The sequence below is a fragment of the Prosopis cineraria genome, unplaced genomic scaffold (assembly GCF_029017545.1).
Source record: "Prosopis cineraria cultivar Desert tree isolate PC_DT_omini unplaced genomic scaffold, ASM2901754v1 PC12, whole genome shotgun sequence".
Lineage (NCBI taxonomy): Eukaryota > Viridiplantae > Streptophyta > Magnoliopsida > Fabales > Fabaceae > Prosopis > Prosopis cineraria.
Genome location: NW_026555343.1, coordinates 4,838,281 through 4,856,873, shown reverse-complemented (window position 1 = coordinate 4,856,873; position 18,593 = coordinate 4,838,281). Strand labels below are relative to the sequence as shown.

At 27.1% G+C, this 18,593-nt stretch overlaps 1 protein-coding gene across 1 annotated transcript; it reads left to right on the top strand.

Annotated features, from left to right (window-relative positions):
* Nucleotides 1–14,895: 14,895 nt before the first annotated feature.
* On the top strand, nucleotides 14,896–18,119 carry LOC129287701 (transcription factor bHLH62-like). Its single transcript, XM_054923926.1, has 8 exons — nucleotides 14,896–16,038; nucleotides 16,142–16,378; nucleotides 16,660–16,725; nucleotides 16,814–16,882; nucleotides 16,998–17,069; nucleotides 17,165–17,392; nucleotides 17,561–17,663; nucleotides 17,786–18,119. The coding sequence occupies exons 1-8, from the start codon at nucleotides 15,223–15,225 to the stop codon at nucleotides 17,821–17,823; spliced, it is 1,629 nt and encodes a 542-aa protein (XP_054779901.1). The 5' UTR covers nucleotides 14,896–15,222; the 3' UTR covers nucleotides 17,824–18,119.
* The last annotated feature ends 474 nt before the right edge of the window (nucleotides 18,120–18,593 follow it).

Here is an 18,593-nt window from a genome sequence, read left to right as displayed (position 1 = left end):
ATTTTTATAAAAATTAAATCAACATATATAAGATATAATTTTTTTAAAAAATTTGGGCATGCATATATAGGACAATCTTAAAAATGATGTATTATTTCAAATGATTTAATTTAAAAGTCTAAAGACAAAATAGACTAATGTTTACATATAAACATTATGCATCATTCTTTTTTGTCAATAAAAAAAATTAATGCTAACAATAAAAATACTTTGATAAACTACTAAATTATATATTTTATAACATATATTTATCATATATAATAAGTATATTTTATATAATAGATATGCTTTATAAGATGTATAAATATTATATGTATGGGTGTGCGCTGTGCAGGTGTGAATGGTGAAACAAATAAATCAAAAGTGGGTGCTGGCGTTTTATATATATATATGGTTGGTGTTTTACTTCATGTGGAAGGGGTGGAAGCTTGGCCCCCCTCAAGATACACATAGTTCCGCCCCCGTCCCTCCCCTCTGTCAAGGGTACTATTAAAAAAATATTAATTATTTTATAAATTTTATAAAATGACTTAAAAATAAAACAATGAAGAACTTGGAAGAACCTCTTAAATAACGTTCAAATTTTTGAAAAGATTAATTTTTTTGTTAGTTTTGAAAGATTAGTTTTATGATTGCTAGATATGGAGATGCCAAAAAAATTAGATGGAGATATGTATAGAAAGCATTATTTAAAAGAGAATAACTCCTTAAATAATATTTAAATTCTTTAAAGAATTGGTCTTATGACTGTTTGTTGTGGAGATATCTTGGAAACCCAAAAAAAAATGAAAATCTTTTAGATGGAAACACAGGAAGTAAAATGTATAAAATACATAACAATTCAATTGTATAAAATACTATCCTCTGTTGCTCTTTCCCGTGGTCTCATCTCTTGTTATCATTTTTTATTTATTAAAGAATGGAGGTAAGTTTATCAATTTTAATCTTCCATTTCTATTTCAAATTTCAGCTCATATGTCTTTTCCCTTAAAAAGTTTTGTATCCAAACAAAAATTTTTATTACATAAATTTTAATTGTGAGATTTTTTTTTTATCGAGAAAGGGGCTGTGAAAATAGCAATCAAAAACCACTATATAAAATTTATATCAATTAAATTAGTTATTATCAAAACTCAAATAAAAAATAAGTTCGAATGGACTGTTGTTATTAAAACTCGAATGGATATTTGTTGGTAAAAAATTAACCTGAATTGACAAGTATCTTTTTAAGTTTTGATAATAATTAATTTTTGACTGATATAAATTTCATACAGAGATCCTTGATTGCTATTTTTTTAAAAGGGATATGCATATAACGTTAACGGAAAAGAAGAAAACAAGAGCCAAAATCATATAGGCAAAGGCATATATGATAACAAGACAATGAAAATAAAATCAACCAATCCTCCTCGCAATCTTGAGCATTAGCAAAAGTCTGCATATCATTATGAAAAGTTCTGAAGTCTCTATCCAAAATTAATAACAAGATTTTAAATGTAAGATTTTAAATATAAAATTTAAATTCAAATCTATCCATTTAAACGCTATCTTTGAATTTCATGTTCTTTTTATATTGATTATCCTCTTACATGTACAGAGTGTATTTATGTAAATTTGGTGACAAGTTTTTTGAATTAAGTACTTGATGATACTTGATTGTACGTGACTTCAATTTTTGAAATAACTATATTATAATTTTAAAGATGCCTTTTTGTGTGTGTATTGAATTTAGGTCTTTAATTGTAATTTTCTCATAACATAGTTTGATTATGTTAATCTCGTAGTTGAAATTTTTTGAAATGAAGTTTTGATAACCAAATCATGATTGGCTTATTGACAATAATGAGTTAAAAAAACAACATATGGACACACACACACGAGTATTGGTTGGCATTGGATTCTCAATAATTAATGACTATCAGACAATGTTTATAATTATTGTAATAACCAACCTTTAATGATATTTCGGTACATCAATATCCTATATTCATAATGTTATGATTATTGATCATTGTTATTTTTGACTATTTTAATTACAATAATTGTCTATGCGATCATTGTTCATGAGATGACAATATTAGTGATTAACAATACTATCATTTGTTAAAAAAGGAAAAAAAAAAAAGACACTCTTACTATATTATATACTTAAAATAGTCTAAATTACATTTGCTAAAAAATATCCTACTCACAACACTTTCAAAACTAATATTTGTTGACTCAAAGAATTAACATATATACAAATATAGAGAGAGTTTGATTTTACTTAGACAAAATCTCAAATTTGAGTCTTAAATGCACAAAGAAGATATATGTTGGGAAAGTTTTGCTCTACTAACAAAATTAATCCATTTGACTTGAATCAATCCAATAATATAACTTATGGATTAATCTAAGGCAAATTTTAAAATCTTTTTGTTGGTCCTTATTATATAAGACAAAGTTATACTTCCTCCGTTTAAAAATATAAAGCATTTTTTAAAGAGTTGGATATTTAAAAATGTAAGACATTTTTAATCTTTTGAAATGTAATCATTGTTTTTTTTTTTAAAGTGTCCCTGTTGATGAATAACTTTATATTTATTGTAGGATATTTAATTGGAGTAAATATAGAAAAATAGGGTTAGTTTGAAAGTAGGTAACTATTTTATTGGAGGTGAGATTCGATTAAAAATACCTTATATTTTTGAATGAAGGAAGTAGAAATTAATATTTTTATTCAATTTTACTTATTGTTTATTTATTATAATTTAAATTCTTAAACAACAATTTATTATGATTATATTAATTACAAAGAAGGATAAAATTAAAAATTTACATATTTTATTAATAATTTTAAATATATCATTATCATTTTTTAATATGTGTGAAGTTAGTTAAATTTATCCTATATTAAGAATTAGAGAAATACTTAGGTAGACCATATGCACCACATCATTTGTGGTTTATTCAATAAAAATATTTTAAATAATCTAAATAAAATATCGTGTAACATTTTTTGATTGATTTTATTTTTATAACATAATGCACATTTGATTCCTTACATTTTTCTCTTGAATATCATTAATATTAAAATTAATTTATATTTAACGTCATTTAAAAGTCATATTTTTATTGGATAGACCATAAATGATGTGATGCATCTAATTTACTTAAATATTTCTCTGAAGTGACTATACTAAAGAATTGGGATTTTGTTATGATTTAGTTTTGAAGCATAGTCCCACATAATCATGCCAACTTAAAGAGGGTGTAATAATGAGTGCACAAAACTGTTTGGCTTTAATTTGATAATTATCAACAAACAATTAAAAAAATCCTTTATTAGTTTGTTAATCCGTGATCCCATCATCAAACAACTTACTGTACTCCATGATGAATATAATTTGGAGCAATTTTGGCTATCAATTGAATTCTCTGATGTATATAGTATGGGAAATCGATTGTTGATTATATTTATTAAAGCTATTTTAACAAATAAGTAATTATTTTTCATATATTTAAAAAATTAAGTCCTTGGACTAGCACATTTGGGTTGTTCCAGGTTCAAATTAATGCTAGTATATGGCCAGCAAAAGCAGAAAATTTAAACTGCTAGTCATTGGCAATTTAAAAACTACTACCACTTAATAATATATATTATGTATAGCAAAACATCCCCTTATGCATCTATACAAAGTGTACAATGAAATATGAGCATATTGTCAAAAACCTTGTGGATATATTGGTTATGTTGATGATTATATCATGTTTGCTTACTAGAGTATAATAAAATGAAATGTATTAAAAAAATAAAAGTAAAAATAAAATGATTAAAAGAGATATGTGAACACATTCATAAAGGGAAAGGATAATTTAGTTCATTGAGTTAAGAATATGATTTATGAAATTTTTAGAGGGTATGATCATTTCCACATATGTAGTATATATTACTAAGTTTTATCATGCTTAACATAGGGGAACGTAATTTAGTTCATTTTCTTCTTGATTTTTTTAATTTATTCTATTCTAATAAACAAACATGACCTAAGGCACTTATAGTATTCACACTACTACAAAGATGTGCTTTTAGACCTAAATTTCACACAGGTTTACAAGAAACCATGTGAAAACTATAGGCGGTGGGTCAGTTTATTAAGACAAGATCTGAATTAATTTGTTGGTTAAAAAAAGTAAATATGAGATTAATTTCTTTGGCCAAAAAAAAAGAAAGAAAGAAAGGCGAATCATGCTATTTGGGGCTTATACTTACCTTAAGCTATAGATTATATACATTGATTAAGTCAGTTTAGGTGTTGGTATGGTCATTTTGGAAACAAATAAACAAGTTTGTTTAAATTTACTTATAGCATGCTAATAAAAAGTTAATTCAATTAATAAAGAGATCCTAGTTTTAAATTTCATTGTATTGTTGATAAAAGAACCTAATTGGTACGTGATTTATAAACAACAAAGCATGTCTTAGTCAATTGGCTTTGGTGAGTTCCTAAAACTCAACTCCTTTAAATTTTTTAATATTACAATTACCTATATATAGTAAAGGCTCATAATATAATTATTTGTTACTTTTTTTATTAAAAAATTTAAGGCATTTTTCACCAAATCCTACCTAAATAAAATAATTAATTATCTTCAAACTAACACAATTTTTTTATATTTATCCCTATTTAATAAGGTGTTTTATTTTAAAATAAATATAAAATAATTTATTTATTATGGGTACTTTTGGAAATAAATATATTAATTACACCTTAAAATATTAAAAATATATATTTTTAAATGAAGGGAGTATATTAGTTGGTACGTGTTATTTTATTTAGTTTAAATTTTTTCCTTAAAAAAAACTAATATGGCAACTAAAGAAAAGCTGTGTTTCTCAGCCATATTTATGGGAAGCACTTATAGGAAATTAGCTTTAGCGCTCATTTCTCAACCATATTTACGGAAAACACCTATAAATATATGAGAATTAATTTAAATGCTCATCTATTATCACCTCTAGATCATTCAAATCTAACTTTCATGATCTAGATTTATAATTTTTAAGGAATTTTTTTAAATAAAAAATTATTTTTTTTTTGAAAACCCAATGGCAGAGAAATTGTCTTTATTTTAGATTCAATATCTATTAAAATAATTTTTAAAAAAATAAAAATAAAAAGCTATAAATCTAGATCATCAAAAATTAGAATGGTTCTAAAGTAATGAGCAATGAAACTAGTTCATAAATATATGTGAGCATAAATTGGACAGATTAGAAAGTGTGATACACATTCTCTTATGCCCTTCAAAGAAAAGTTGTTTATAAATAATTATAAAAAATTTAATTCACATATCTGCAAAAAAAATTAATTTTAAATTAGATTTTTAATCAAATCTTATAATTTGATTCATTAGACATATATTAATTTCTGAAAGTTAAAATTACTAATAAATTATTGATTTTTTAAAATAAAAATATTTTTAAATTTTATAGAATATTTGATTTAATACTTTTAGCTAAAAAAGAAAAATAAAATTTGATTTAATATAATATTTACATTTTCATTAAATTTTATAAAAATTTTATATGTATAAAAATTATGTAATCAATTTTAAGGTGATACAATGTTTTAATTTCATTTTTTTAAAATAAAAAACTAAGAATTAAAACCTGGGTTAACAAATTTAAGAAGTCAAACTATAGAGTCTAATAAAAATAGTTACAAGAATCTAATTTAAAATTAAAAAAATTTATAAGAACTTACTCCCTTGATTAAAAAATATATATCATTTTTAACTAAATTTCATCTCAAATAAAGTAGTAATTTATCTTTAAACTAACCATATCCTTATTTAATATGGTATTTTATCTTAAAATAAATATAAAATGATTCATTTAATAGAAACACCTTAAAAAAATGTAATGATTATGTTTTGAAAATTAAAAATATTTATATTTTTAAATATTTAATCTTTTAAAAAATGTTTTATATTTTTTTGACAGAGGAAGTAGAGATTAGTTTTTCTAGCATTATACACACATACGCTGATATTTGGAGATTAAAATGTAATTTAATTGAGTCGGCAATACAAAACTGTCTGAATCCGACAATGGCAGTGTTAACAGCTGAGTTCGAAATTAAATGCAATCATTGACTCGACCAAGAACATCAATATCTCATTGAAATTTAAGAAATAATTTTTTATTTTTTTATGAGATTATTTATTTCTATATTATGATATTATTGATAGTTTGATACGCCCAATTGTATTCGGTGAAAATATCAACGACATATACCCGTCCAATAAAAGAAGCCTTTTAAATTGGATTTGACTTTTATTTATTTTCACCGTTGTTTTATGTTGCTTGTGTTGACTTTAATCATTTCCCATTATAAAATTTTCTTTTCTTAAATTTCACTCTTTCTACTAAAAATAAAACATAATAATTAATAATAATAAGAAGAAGAAATAAAAAATATTTTCTCACACTTTATATGCATTAGTGTTTGTTTTATCAACATATCTACTTCTTCTGTTTAAAAATGTATGGCATTTTCAATTAAAAAAAATGTATGACATTTTTAATCAACTCTCACTTCTCAATAAAGTAGTTACTTATCTTTTATTTTTTTATATTTATTTTTATTTAATAAGATGGTTCACTGTAAAATAAATATAAAGTAATTTATTTAATAACCACATTTTAAAAAAATAACAATGATTACACTTTAAAAGACTAAAAATATCTCATATCTTTTAACATTTAACCCCTCAAAAAATATTTTATATTTTTTAACAGAATGAGTATATTTATTGCAATGGTGTTATTTGTGTTTATGCATATATTTTCCAGAAATTAAATAAGTGGGATAAATTAGGCAAGCTTTTTGTAAAACTACATTTTTAACACATTATTTAGTCTAAAAGAATCATAATGGAATTAAAAAAAGGAGAATATTTTGATGAGCTCATTTAAAAAAAAAAGATAAGTGATGTTATAAAAATTTAATAAAAAGAAACTATAAGGAGAAGGACTAAGAATAATTAATTAAAAACAATTTAGGGTCATTAATTTCAGCTTATTTCATGAACAAATTACTTATTTTTCAAAAAAAAAATTATTTTGTGACTTTTTATGATATTGGTTTAAACTTTTAAAATAATTAGAATAAAAAAATATATTTTTAATTATTTTGTAAAGTTATTTTGATATTAGTTTAAAAACAATAAATATTTTATTGAAAATATAATTCAATTAAAAATAATTTACTTCTTTAAATGAAAGTAATATGATTTATTTTATTTAAAAATATGCCCAAATTCATCTTTTTTATCATCACCTCACATTAACTACCTTGTTTATTACCTTGTTTATTATGCGTCTCACATCTACATTTTTAATCATGGGCCCCACATTCTTTCAACTTTTCTTAATCATATAAAAGTAAAAAAAAAAAAACAACTAAACTAACCGTGAAAAAGTGTTTTGAAAAAATAACTTGATGAAGGTTTTCTGTTCAAGTCACTGTTGATGAACAGTAAACCCATAACACTTTACACTACATAAAAATGTTATTAGTTTTCATTTTTTTTTTCAAAAATTGATTAAAATTTGTTGAAAACACAGTGAAATATATTCATATAACTTCTTAATTTTTTATTATTCATATGTATGTTTTTATTAAAAACTATTTTATTTGAGGTGTGATTTGACATTTCGTATGAGCATCTTTCAATAGTTAAAATTTAAATGTTTAAATTTTTGATAACCTACCTTATAGTTATAAAAATCTTTTGTGTAATGATATAACTTAGTTTATTTATTTGCACCATTTTACCATGGCCCATTATTTAAAAAAATAAATTTTAATTTATTATATTATGAGATATTAGCTCCCTTCCGCTGGACTTGAACCTTATTGGGATTTATGCATCTTCTTTAAATTTTGTTTAATTCTTATCATATTTTTTTTTATTTTTAAACATTGTGTAAAGTTGTTTGAAGAAATAAACTATAAATTACATGGATATATTTCCCTGATTTATGTTTTTCCTGACATCTTGAATGATAAGTTTAATATAACAAGGTTGAAAACTTTGTTAATTTGCAAAAGTTAAATGAGTCTTAAACTTCTGTTGGATTTTGATGAAAATGTTGAAAATGATTTATACTACGGACTGAAAAACGTATTTATAGATTATGTTGTTTGGTGGAATTTGAACCTACTCTTTCCTTTTTTTTTTTTGGGATAATATGAACCGAGACTTTTGTATGATGTGGGCCAGTGAGTTACATTATTTTCACCAAATCAACCAAAGATATTTACAATTTTTTTAAAAAATATAATTTTATATCTTTATACTTTGTGTGTGTTTTGTTATTAATTCTTATATTTTTTTTAATATTTTTAATATTTTAAATTTTTATTTTTTAATATTTAAGTCCTTCTATAAACAAAGTATAAAGACTTTAGAAGAATCTAAAATATCAAAAAATAAAAATTTAAAATATTAAAAATATAAAAAAAATGCAAGGATTAATAACAAAATACGAGAAAAATATGGAGATTTAAAATTATATTTTTTCTAAATTTTTAAGTTTTGAAAGAAAAGAATAATATGTGTAAATTTATTCAAATTAAAATTAAAAATTCATAACCAAATAGATATGACACATATGATAGAGATCTAGGTTCTTTAAGTATCATTTCAAAATTCAATTCATGAAAACGTGTATAAAAACCATTGCTTGAGAGAGGAAAACTTCTTAAATAGGGTTTAAATTTCTTGATAACTTATGTCTTCGACCATGAAGATAACATGGGAAACCAAAAATAACAAAAAATAAAAATAAAAAGTGTTATAAAACCTTAAAAAGTACTATAAATAGTTGTAGTTTCAACAAAAAGTTAATAGGAATCATGTAAATCTTTCAAAAAGTGAAACCAAAAAAAAAAAAATTATCACATTGAAATTGCCTCCATTCCCCACCACATATTGGAATGCTCAAAGTACACCAAAAATACAAAGGATAATGCCCCACGATTGATGTTAAAAGTTAAAACAATAAGTACATTACTCCTATAAATAATATTTTCCATAAAATATAAAATATAAAAAAATGTGGTCCTAAAATGAATTTATCTTTTTGTCATTTGTGAGAGCTCCAAAATCTCACGTGCATTGGAGGATTGAAAATTCAACTTCACAAGTGTGTGCTACGTTAATACTAAAATATATTCATCACGCAACTTCTTTTTTATTTTTCCTTTTTTGACTTATATCGTATGCCATATTTTTCCCTTTTCATTCGGTCAAAATTAAAAGTTTCGAAATCTTTCTTCATTTTAAATTACTTTCTTGATTTTGTGTTAAATTAATATAAGTCCCTACATTATAGTAGTTTTTGCTTTTATATATTAATTTGATTGATGATTTTATTTCGTTTTATTCTAATAGGATCATTAATATTGTCATTTACTTTCTATCTTTTTTTTTTGTTATGCTTTTTATCTTTTTAATAGATATTGTAACTAGAGAGCAGGGAGATTAAGGTTTCGGGGGGAAAATAAAAAGCAAGAGAGATTAAGGTAATTGTCACTTCTAGAAATACATGCTCCCTCCATTTAAAAATATAAGATATTTTAACAGAATCTCATCCCTCAATAAAGTAATTACTTATTTTTTAACTAATCTTATCTTTTCATATATACCCTATTAAACACCCTACAATAACTATAAATTTATTATTAACAGGGCATTTTTAAAAAAAATAATAATTACACCTCAAAAGATTAAAATGTCTTGCATTTTTGAATATTTAATTACTCAAAAAATGCTTTATATTTTTAAATAGAGGGAGTAATTGTTGATGATTGTTGCCCTCTTATTTATTTGGGTTATTTTACGTATTTCTATTAGGAGTTAAATAGTGAGTTAATAAATTTTAAGCTTAAAATTAATATTTTAAAAAACATGGGGATGCCATATCTATGTTTTGCTACTCTAAGAAAGTTCTCAACTATTAATTTTTAAAAAAAATTATGTAATGTTAAATGTTAACAATTATAATTATGATTCGAGTCATATAAACTTTTTTTATCCAAAATATGTAAAGAAGAAAAATTAAAATATTAAAATATTAAAATAAAAGGAATTTAATTCTAACCAATAAGTGCTCTTCATACCTCATAAATTGAGTCACAAGTTGAAGTAACTTGTACGGGTGATAAAAGAAACCTAATTATAGAAAATTAAAAAAATAAATCCGTACAAATCTAATTGATAATGCCATGTTGCCATTAATTCTTTCACCAGCTTTAATGACCTCCAACAAAAAATAAAAAACATATTTATCGGCTGCTTAGTCACCAGTTGGCCACAGCCTTGAATGATTGAATTATTGATTAGGTAAGAGGTGACTTCTTCTAATTATATAAAATATCACACTTCTTTAACTATAATTTTGTTTCTATTATTGACCAATGAATAAATTCATATTAAAATAAAATTATTGATTTGATAACTTGGGCATATGCTAGTACCTTCTCTTTTTCTAAATATAAAATTGGAAAACACATAAATCAAGGAAGTATCCGAATTTTCATATTATGTAAAAAATTAATTTTTCCACTAAGTAGGCGTGACAGTAGCCCTTAAACATCATTTCAAGATTCATTCCAGAAAATGTGTATGAAAAAATATCTCCTGAAAGAAAAAACCTTTTAAACCATAGTTAAGTTTCTCTAAGAATTAATTTCACAGTTGCCAGTGGGATACATTAGATAACCAAAAATTAAATTTGAATTACCTAACTAATTTTTGGCACACGTGTTTTAATTAAAAATGTTTTGCATTCGAACAGAGATAGTATGTATTTAGAAAGGGTATTTTTGTAAAAAAAATTAATCATACCAAAAAACTTATATTAGGGCGTATATCTAAAGACAAAAGGAAGATTAAAAAAAAAAAAGAGGAGAAAACACAATTAAGAACTTAGGAAAATAAGTAATAACAATTGAGGATTACAAAATCCTGAAAATAAATTTAAGGACAATAGCTCCTTTTTACAATTTAAAAGAAATTGACTAAAAAACCCTCCACACTAAATAATTGTGCATTTTAAAGAAGGGCGTTTCAGTAAAAGAATTATTTTTTGAACTAAAAAAAATCAGGTTCTTGTATTCAATTTTGTGTTTCTCAATTATTATCACAAGTTTTTCAAGGACTTCATTTGTAATTTTTTCTAAAAATTATGACTCCTATTTAAGTACGGAATTTATGTTCATTATTTTAAAACGATTAGAATTTAAACATTAGAAAAAAGAGAAATATTTTATTGATTTGGTTTGAGGCATTAGGTTTAGGTGACTGGGAAAACTCGAGGCAAGTGACATACATTAAAAAGGTAGGGTATTATTTAAAGGAGAGCAGGAGTGCATTGATTTACTTATCATACCAATCAACTTATACCTTACTACCTTACTAGCTAGTAATTTGAAATTAATTGATTAAATAAAAAGATTAATGAGCTAAAAAATCATCCTAGATGTTAAACTCTTAAAATATATAAAATCAATCTTAAACTTTTAAATTCATAAAAAAACCTTGATTGTTAATTTTTTTTAACACCGTTACTGTTCACGTGGGTACTGTAATAGTCAAAGTTAAATTTGTAGAAAAATAAACTCTAAACAATACTCGCGTAGAAGTTAACAATATTAAAAAATTAACAATTAGAGTTTATTTTTCTATAAATTTAAAAGTTTAAATTTTATTTTTCACATTTTAAGAATTTAAGGTTCAGGACGATTTGCGAGAACGAGTTTAGGATTTTATTTACTAATTAATCTTAAATAAAACTTGTATGATAGTTAAATAAAACCAGCACCCTGATATGCTTTAAAGTGATATTAATTTAATTGATTATTAAAATCATTATAATTAATAAATAAAATAAAAAGACATTACCAAGTTGTGGGAATAGGCTATTTGTTATTTTTTGACTAAGGGCATAGCCGCTAACTCTTAAATCCTATCTACTCTTTTCTTATTTATAGAGTAGAAAGATAAAAGTTTTTTTTATTTTATTCATAAGTCACCTTACTGAGAGCTCATTTATTTTATGAAAAAATTACTTATTTTTTTAAAATCTATTTCTGTGAGTTTTTATAATATTTGTTTAAACTTTTAAAAATAATCAGAATTTGAAAAAAAGTAGATATCTGATATTTTGAGAAGCTACTTTGAATAGTTTTTGAAAATAATCTAACGCGATAGATGAAAGAGGATGTTTCAAAGAGGCAGGATATGCGAAGATATCATTTGTTTTGAAATTTTTTAATGTATCCTCAATTGAATGTTAGAAAGAGAAAATATATTATTATATATATACATTTAATAAAAATAAAGTTAAAAAAATTATTAAATTTTCAAACAAAGTCAATGAATTTTAAAATTTTCATTAGTTTTAATAAAACATGTTAAAACTTATATATAAATAGGATTAAAAATATTTTTTATTTTATTTTCTATTTTTTGTTATTTTGACAAATACACTTGACTATGTAATGCTTTTTTTATATCTCATTTTCTGATATCCTATGAAATTTAAAGATATTACTACCACTCACTTAAACTAATATAGACCCCTGTTATGTGGAATTGTTTTTACCAAAGGTAGCTGCGCTATTATCTCAAAAATACTTTTAATATTTTTATTTAGTGTGGTTGCATATCTCAAAATTTAAATTTAAAATTTCAAGATGAATTGAGTATTGCGTGTGGGGATTTTAGATAACATAATAATGAATTAAATCGTTTTTAAAGCGGTGAATTTATGGTTGGTGTTTGAAAAACCACAATGTCTTGCAAGATTGAGGCGAAGTGCCCGCAACGTTACTGCTCAGCTCCGACATGATATTAAACGTCTGACCTCGCAGCTTAATACAAGCTATCATTTTTTTATGCTACAAAACCAGGCCCTGTTTAGTTGAATTCAGGTTTCATGGATAACAAATTAAACAAAATTCAATGTGTCTCATTGACATTATTCATAACTATGATTACTATAATCTACAATATGTAGCAGTATGAAAACTTCAATATCATTCAGCTTCATGTTCATGTGAGTCACGTACGGCTTTAATCCATTACTAGTTTGGACTTTGAATCCTGAAATCCCACAATATTATTAAGTCAATAATAATGCAATTTATTTCATTTTTGATATGATCATATAAAATCCAATGCTATGTTGTCATATTGAAGTGTTGTCAAGCTAATAATCTTTCCGTTTAAAAATGTAATGCATTTTTAATCGAATCTCACCCTTCAATAAAGTAGTTACCTACTTTCAAACCAACCCTATCTTTTTATATTTATTCAAATTAAACACTTTATAATAAATATAAAATCAGGGACACTTTTGAAAAAAAAAAGATTAAAAATGCCTTATATTTTTTAACATCTAACTCCTAAAAAAAAAACATCTTTAAACAAAGGGAGTATGTATTAGTCATCGTAGAAGGGATTATAACTGCTTAAATACAAGATCTCAAGTTCAAATTCATATAAATGTAAAAAATATTTTCAGGAAAGCTTCACACATATAGAAGGTAATTCATCTAAAATTGTTTTTTTATATATTCATGTGAATTGGAACATAAGATCTCATGTTTTAAGTGGTCATAGCTTATTCGGATAATGTGAGCTAGAGAGAGAGAGAGAGGGAGGGAGGGAGGGAGAGTTGAAAAAGGGGAAGAAGGACAAAAGAGTAGAGAGGGAAGTAGAAGGAAGGAAGAAGATTGAAGAGTAGAAAAGGTGGTTTGACGTCCAAGGCGCGGCATTCTGCTCCTACTCCTCCGTCTTTTGCGCCCTTCTCTCTTCTTCTTACTTGTCTTCCCTCCCTATATTCTATTCATATTTTCCTCTCTCTTTTTCATTTTATTATTTCAATCTTCATATCTGAAATATATATTATATTACACCTATCACTAATTCCCATTATTATTATTTTTTATCAATTTTGTTGTTTTAATTAATTGGGTCGCATATACTCATGTGGCATTCTTAAGTTCTTCATTCTTATCGATTACTTTCCTCTACTTCATCTCTAGGTTTGTAAAAATTAAGTTGATGACTCTAGCCAAGCTTAATAGATCAATTTAAATAAGTCCAAAAAATTTTAAGGTTGAGTTTGAGAGTTAAATTTTTTTTTTCCCTATGTCAAGCTTATTTTGATTGCTCAAATGAGCTTGAACCCAAATAGATTTAGTTTAAATAATTGAATTTATATTTTTTATTAATAAATTAAAAATAAAATAGGATAAAAATTGAAAATCTTAACTTTTAAGATAAAAACTGAAATTTTCTTAAAAAAAAATAATTTGAGCATTTAAGTCATCCTGAAAGAGTTTAAAAGCTCGATACATTAGGACAGGCTTAACTCAATGAGAATTTTTATATGCTTGAGTATTTTAAATTCAATACAAATGAATTCAACCGTCAAAATTAATGATTCTATGTAAAAATGATGGTATTAGAACTTGAAACAATCAAAAAATTTTTTTTTTGGGCCAGGACAGTGAAACAATCATTTAGTTAGTCCGATTTGTCAATCAGCCCAGCATGGTTAAGTAAGAATTAACCCCTGGTAATTCGACTAATTCACTTCGTTGGGTGGGCCAACCAGGTTGTATATTATTTTTTTAACCTGCTGGTTTCGTCTGGTAAAAAATAACATTATTAAATTAAATTCTATATTTTATCTTCTTTTTTATTAAAAAAAGAAAAAGACAAAGCATATAGAAATTATAAATGATATAATAATACAAGCATAATTTAATATTGTTTTCGTCACTGTATTGGGGTCTATTTAACCGTGGTGGTATCCCATCTATCTTCTTCCCCCCTTCCTTTCCTTTCTCTCTCTCCCATTCGCTTTTGCTTCGCTTTTCTCACTTTCTTCTCTCATCTTCCTTTTCCATACGCACCGCTCTCTCCCTCTCTCACTGAAATCCAACGAAATTGAAACCCCATTCCATTCCAGTTCTTCACTTCATTCCACCCAATTCACCATTCTCTTCACATTGCTACCCCTTTTCAATTCTCTCTGCGCCTTCTAATGTGAAATCCTGAACCATTTTCCTCTCAATTTCAGTGTAATTCAACTCCCCTGCTAAAATTCTCCTTTGTTTCTGCTTTGTTCGTTGTGTTTTGATTCCTGCTTGTTCAATCATGGAGAACGAATTCTTCCTCAATGCCGCTTCTTTTCACTTCGAACCTCCTCCTCCTTCTTCAATGCCCACGTGGCAATCACTGTCATCCGCCATGGATGTTCAAGCTTCCGTCCTCAATTGCTCTTCCGAGCAGCCCCGAGATTGCTTTTACAACAACACCAAATGGGATAAGTCAACGGATCATCATGGTCTTCAATTCGATTCTGCTCTCAGCTCCATCGTTTCTTCCCCCGTGGCGTCCAATTCCAATGTTATGCCCAGTAACGAGAATTTCACGATCAGGGAATTGATAGGAAAATTGGGGAACATTGGTGCATCTCCTTACATTAATGGCGGTAATAGCACTGATACTTCGTGTTATAGTACTCCCTTGAGCTCACCTCCGAAGATGAACATGATGAACCAGTTGCTGAAAGAGAACTTGCCCAGTTTAGGTAAATCGATGGTTTTGAATTCTAATGTTGCAGAATTCTCATCTGATCCTGGTTTTGCGGAGAGAGCTGCCAAGTTTTCTTGCTTTGGAAGCAGGAGCTTCAATGGCAGAACATGCCAACTGGGCAGGAACAACGGTCAGTTGTCTGTAAGATCTACTCCATCGATGGAGAATGAGAAGCTCGCTCGAGTGTCGAGTAGTCCTGTTCTGAAAGCACTTGGTGGATCTCAAACAGAATTGGCGAATTCTCAAGAGGAATCAACAATCTCAGAGCAAACCCCAAATGGGGAAAATGGGGTGAATGCGAATTCAAGGAAAAGAAAAGCTTCTTCCAAGGGAAAAACCAGAGAAACTTCAACTTCAACCAATCCTACTCCCAAGGTAATGTGATTTCTAGTTTCAATTTTCAAATCAGAATTGTTTGAATTCGGGTTTTGATTGAGTTGGTCAATTCTTAAGACCAAAATGATGTTCCCATTTTCAGGCTAATGAAACCAATGAAGATTCAAATGCAAAGCGCAGCAAGCCAAACGAAGGTGAAGGACATGATAATGGACCTGTGAAGGTGGAGGAAGATTCAAAAGGAGGTACTAGCAATGGAGGAGATGAGAAGCAACAGACCAAGAGTAACTCATCAAAACCTCCTGAACCTCCAAAAGACTACATTCATGTCAGAGCAAGAAGAGGCCAAGCCACTGACAGCCACAGTCTTGCAGAAAGAGTAAGAATCACTGTATCACAACAGATCAATTCTCCTTGACTTTTCTTCTGGTTATGACAGTGAGATATTGGACTTTATCTGCGATGATTTTTCCAGGAAGATTCTTAAATGGCATATTCTGATGTATCAACTTGGCACGTTAAGAATTTAATCTCAGGCTGATTTTTGGAAAAATCAAATAAAAAACTATTGAGAGATATTTTTTGACCCCTGACTTAGCTTTAACCCTTGGGATAGGTTTAGTCTTTGTTGTGACATTGGACTAACTTACTTCTAAATAGGTCCGAAGAGAAAAAATCAGTGAGAGGATGAAGCTTCTTCAAGATCTTGTACCTGGTTGCAATAAGGTATTCAGAAAAGTTGAACCACAAGTTCATATTATCTACGTATGAGCTCCTTTACTAATTTACTAATTTGGGTATGATCTTTTTGCAGGTCACTGGCAAAGCACTTATGCTTGATGAAATTATAAACTATGTGCAGTCATTGCAGCGTCAAGTTGAGGTAAAACCAGTCTTTGCCTATAAGCATCTCACTCAGATGATAAGATGCTCATCATGCTAGTTTTTCTTCCTGATTAAGCATCCTTTATTTATTTTTGTTTCCCCTTTATTCGCAGTTTTTATCTATGAAACTGGCCTCTGTGGACAGCAGGCTGGACTTCAACATTGACAATCTAATCTCAAAAGATGTAAGTCTTAAGAGTTAAGACCCCACAATGATTTTTCTCTTTCCATCAACAAAAATTCTTGATCTTGCTGAATCGGGATTATTTTTCTTTTCCAGATGTTTCAGTCAAATAACTCTTTGGCACACTCAATATTCCCTCTAGATTCCTCAGCACAAGCCTTTTATGGGCAGCAGCACGCTCAGCAAAACCCAGGAATCCACAATAACATTCTTAATGGTGTTGTGTCCCACAGCACAGTAGACCCATTAGAAACTGCTTCTCTGTGCCAAAACATGGGCATGCAATTGCCTCCACTTAATGGCTTTAATGAAGGTGGTTCTCAGGTAAAATCAATTTGTACTCTAACTCCATTAGAGTGCCTCTAAAAGCGTCCTTTTTTTACTGAGTTCATATTCTGTTCTGTGCTGCTGTAATGTAATCAATACTATAAATGTAATATAATTTGAAGCACACTAATATTAGTTTTTTTTTTTTTGTCCTTTAATTTTCAGTTTCCAGTAGCATTCTGTGAGGATGACCTTCACACCATTGTTCAGATGGGATTCGGCCAAACTGGACATGGAAAATCACCCAGTCATTCCCAGAACTTCAACGGTAATACAGGAGAAAAGAGAAAAGTTTTGAATTTATTGGGAATATCATTTTCATTACACCCAAGAAATTGATATGTATAATCTATATTCATATATCAGGTTTGTTGTTTTTGTCCGTTGCAGGTTCAAATCAAGTTACCCATCTGAAAGTTGAACCCTAATGACCTACCATTACGCCTGAATTGAGGGTTAGAAAGGAAGACTGGTTGTATACAAACAAGAGATTTAATTCCAACAACCCCCATGAATTATTATTTCTAGGTCTATTTCTGTAGAACCCTTTTTTGTTTCTTCCATATATATTTTTTATTAAATTGTACAACTATTCAATGTAAAATCTTAGGACTCTCTCTCTGGATATCTGTATTATTCTGAGGTGCAAATTATTATCACTGGTGCACCAATTGTAAGATACTATATATAATTATAATGCTAATTGAAGGTGAAAGTTGTTGTTCTTCTTGTTGTGTTGGTGTTGTGAGGTGTGTGATTGAATTTCAAACATCACAATCAAGGGGAAGTGAGAATTCTGGTGCGTGCGGATCAAAATGCGATTAAAGGTCATGTGGGGAGAGATAAATGGCGTAATCTGGTAGATATGATATGATTCTCTCATATTTGTGTTGTAACCAGCTGTATTTGTGGGGTCTCATCCTTTTGTCTCTCAGAAAAAGTCTAATTACAATGATTATGACATTTGGTTAACTTGAAAGAGAGAGAGTTATGGTCAACCATAATTTCTGGCATTTCTTGGACTTCTCTGTAATTTCCTAATTTTCTTATCTCCACCAGAAATAGTACCCCTCCCTCTCTCTCTAGGAAAAAAATGGGGAGAATTATTTTGAGGTTAAAAAAATAATTGCCATTTTTATTAAATTATTAATAAATCTTGTGATATTTAAATAAATTGTGAAAACTTGGGTGTAATTCC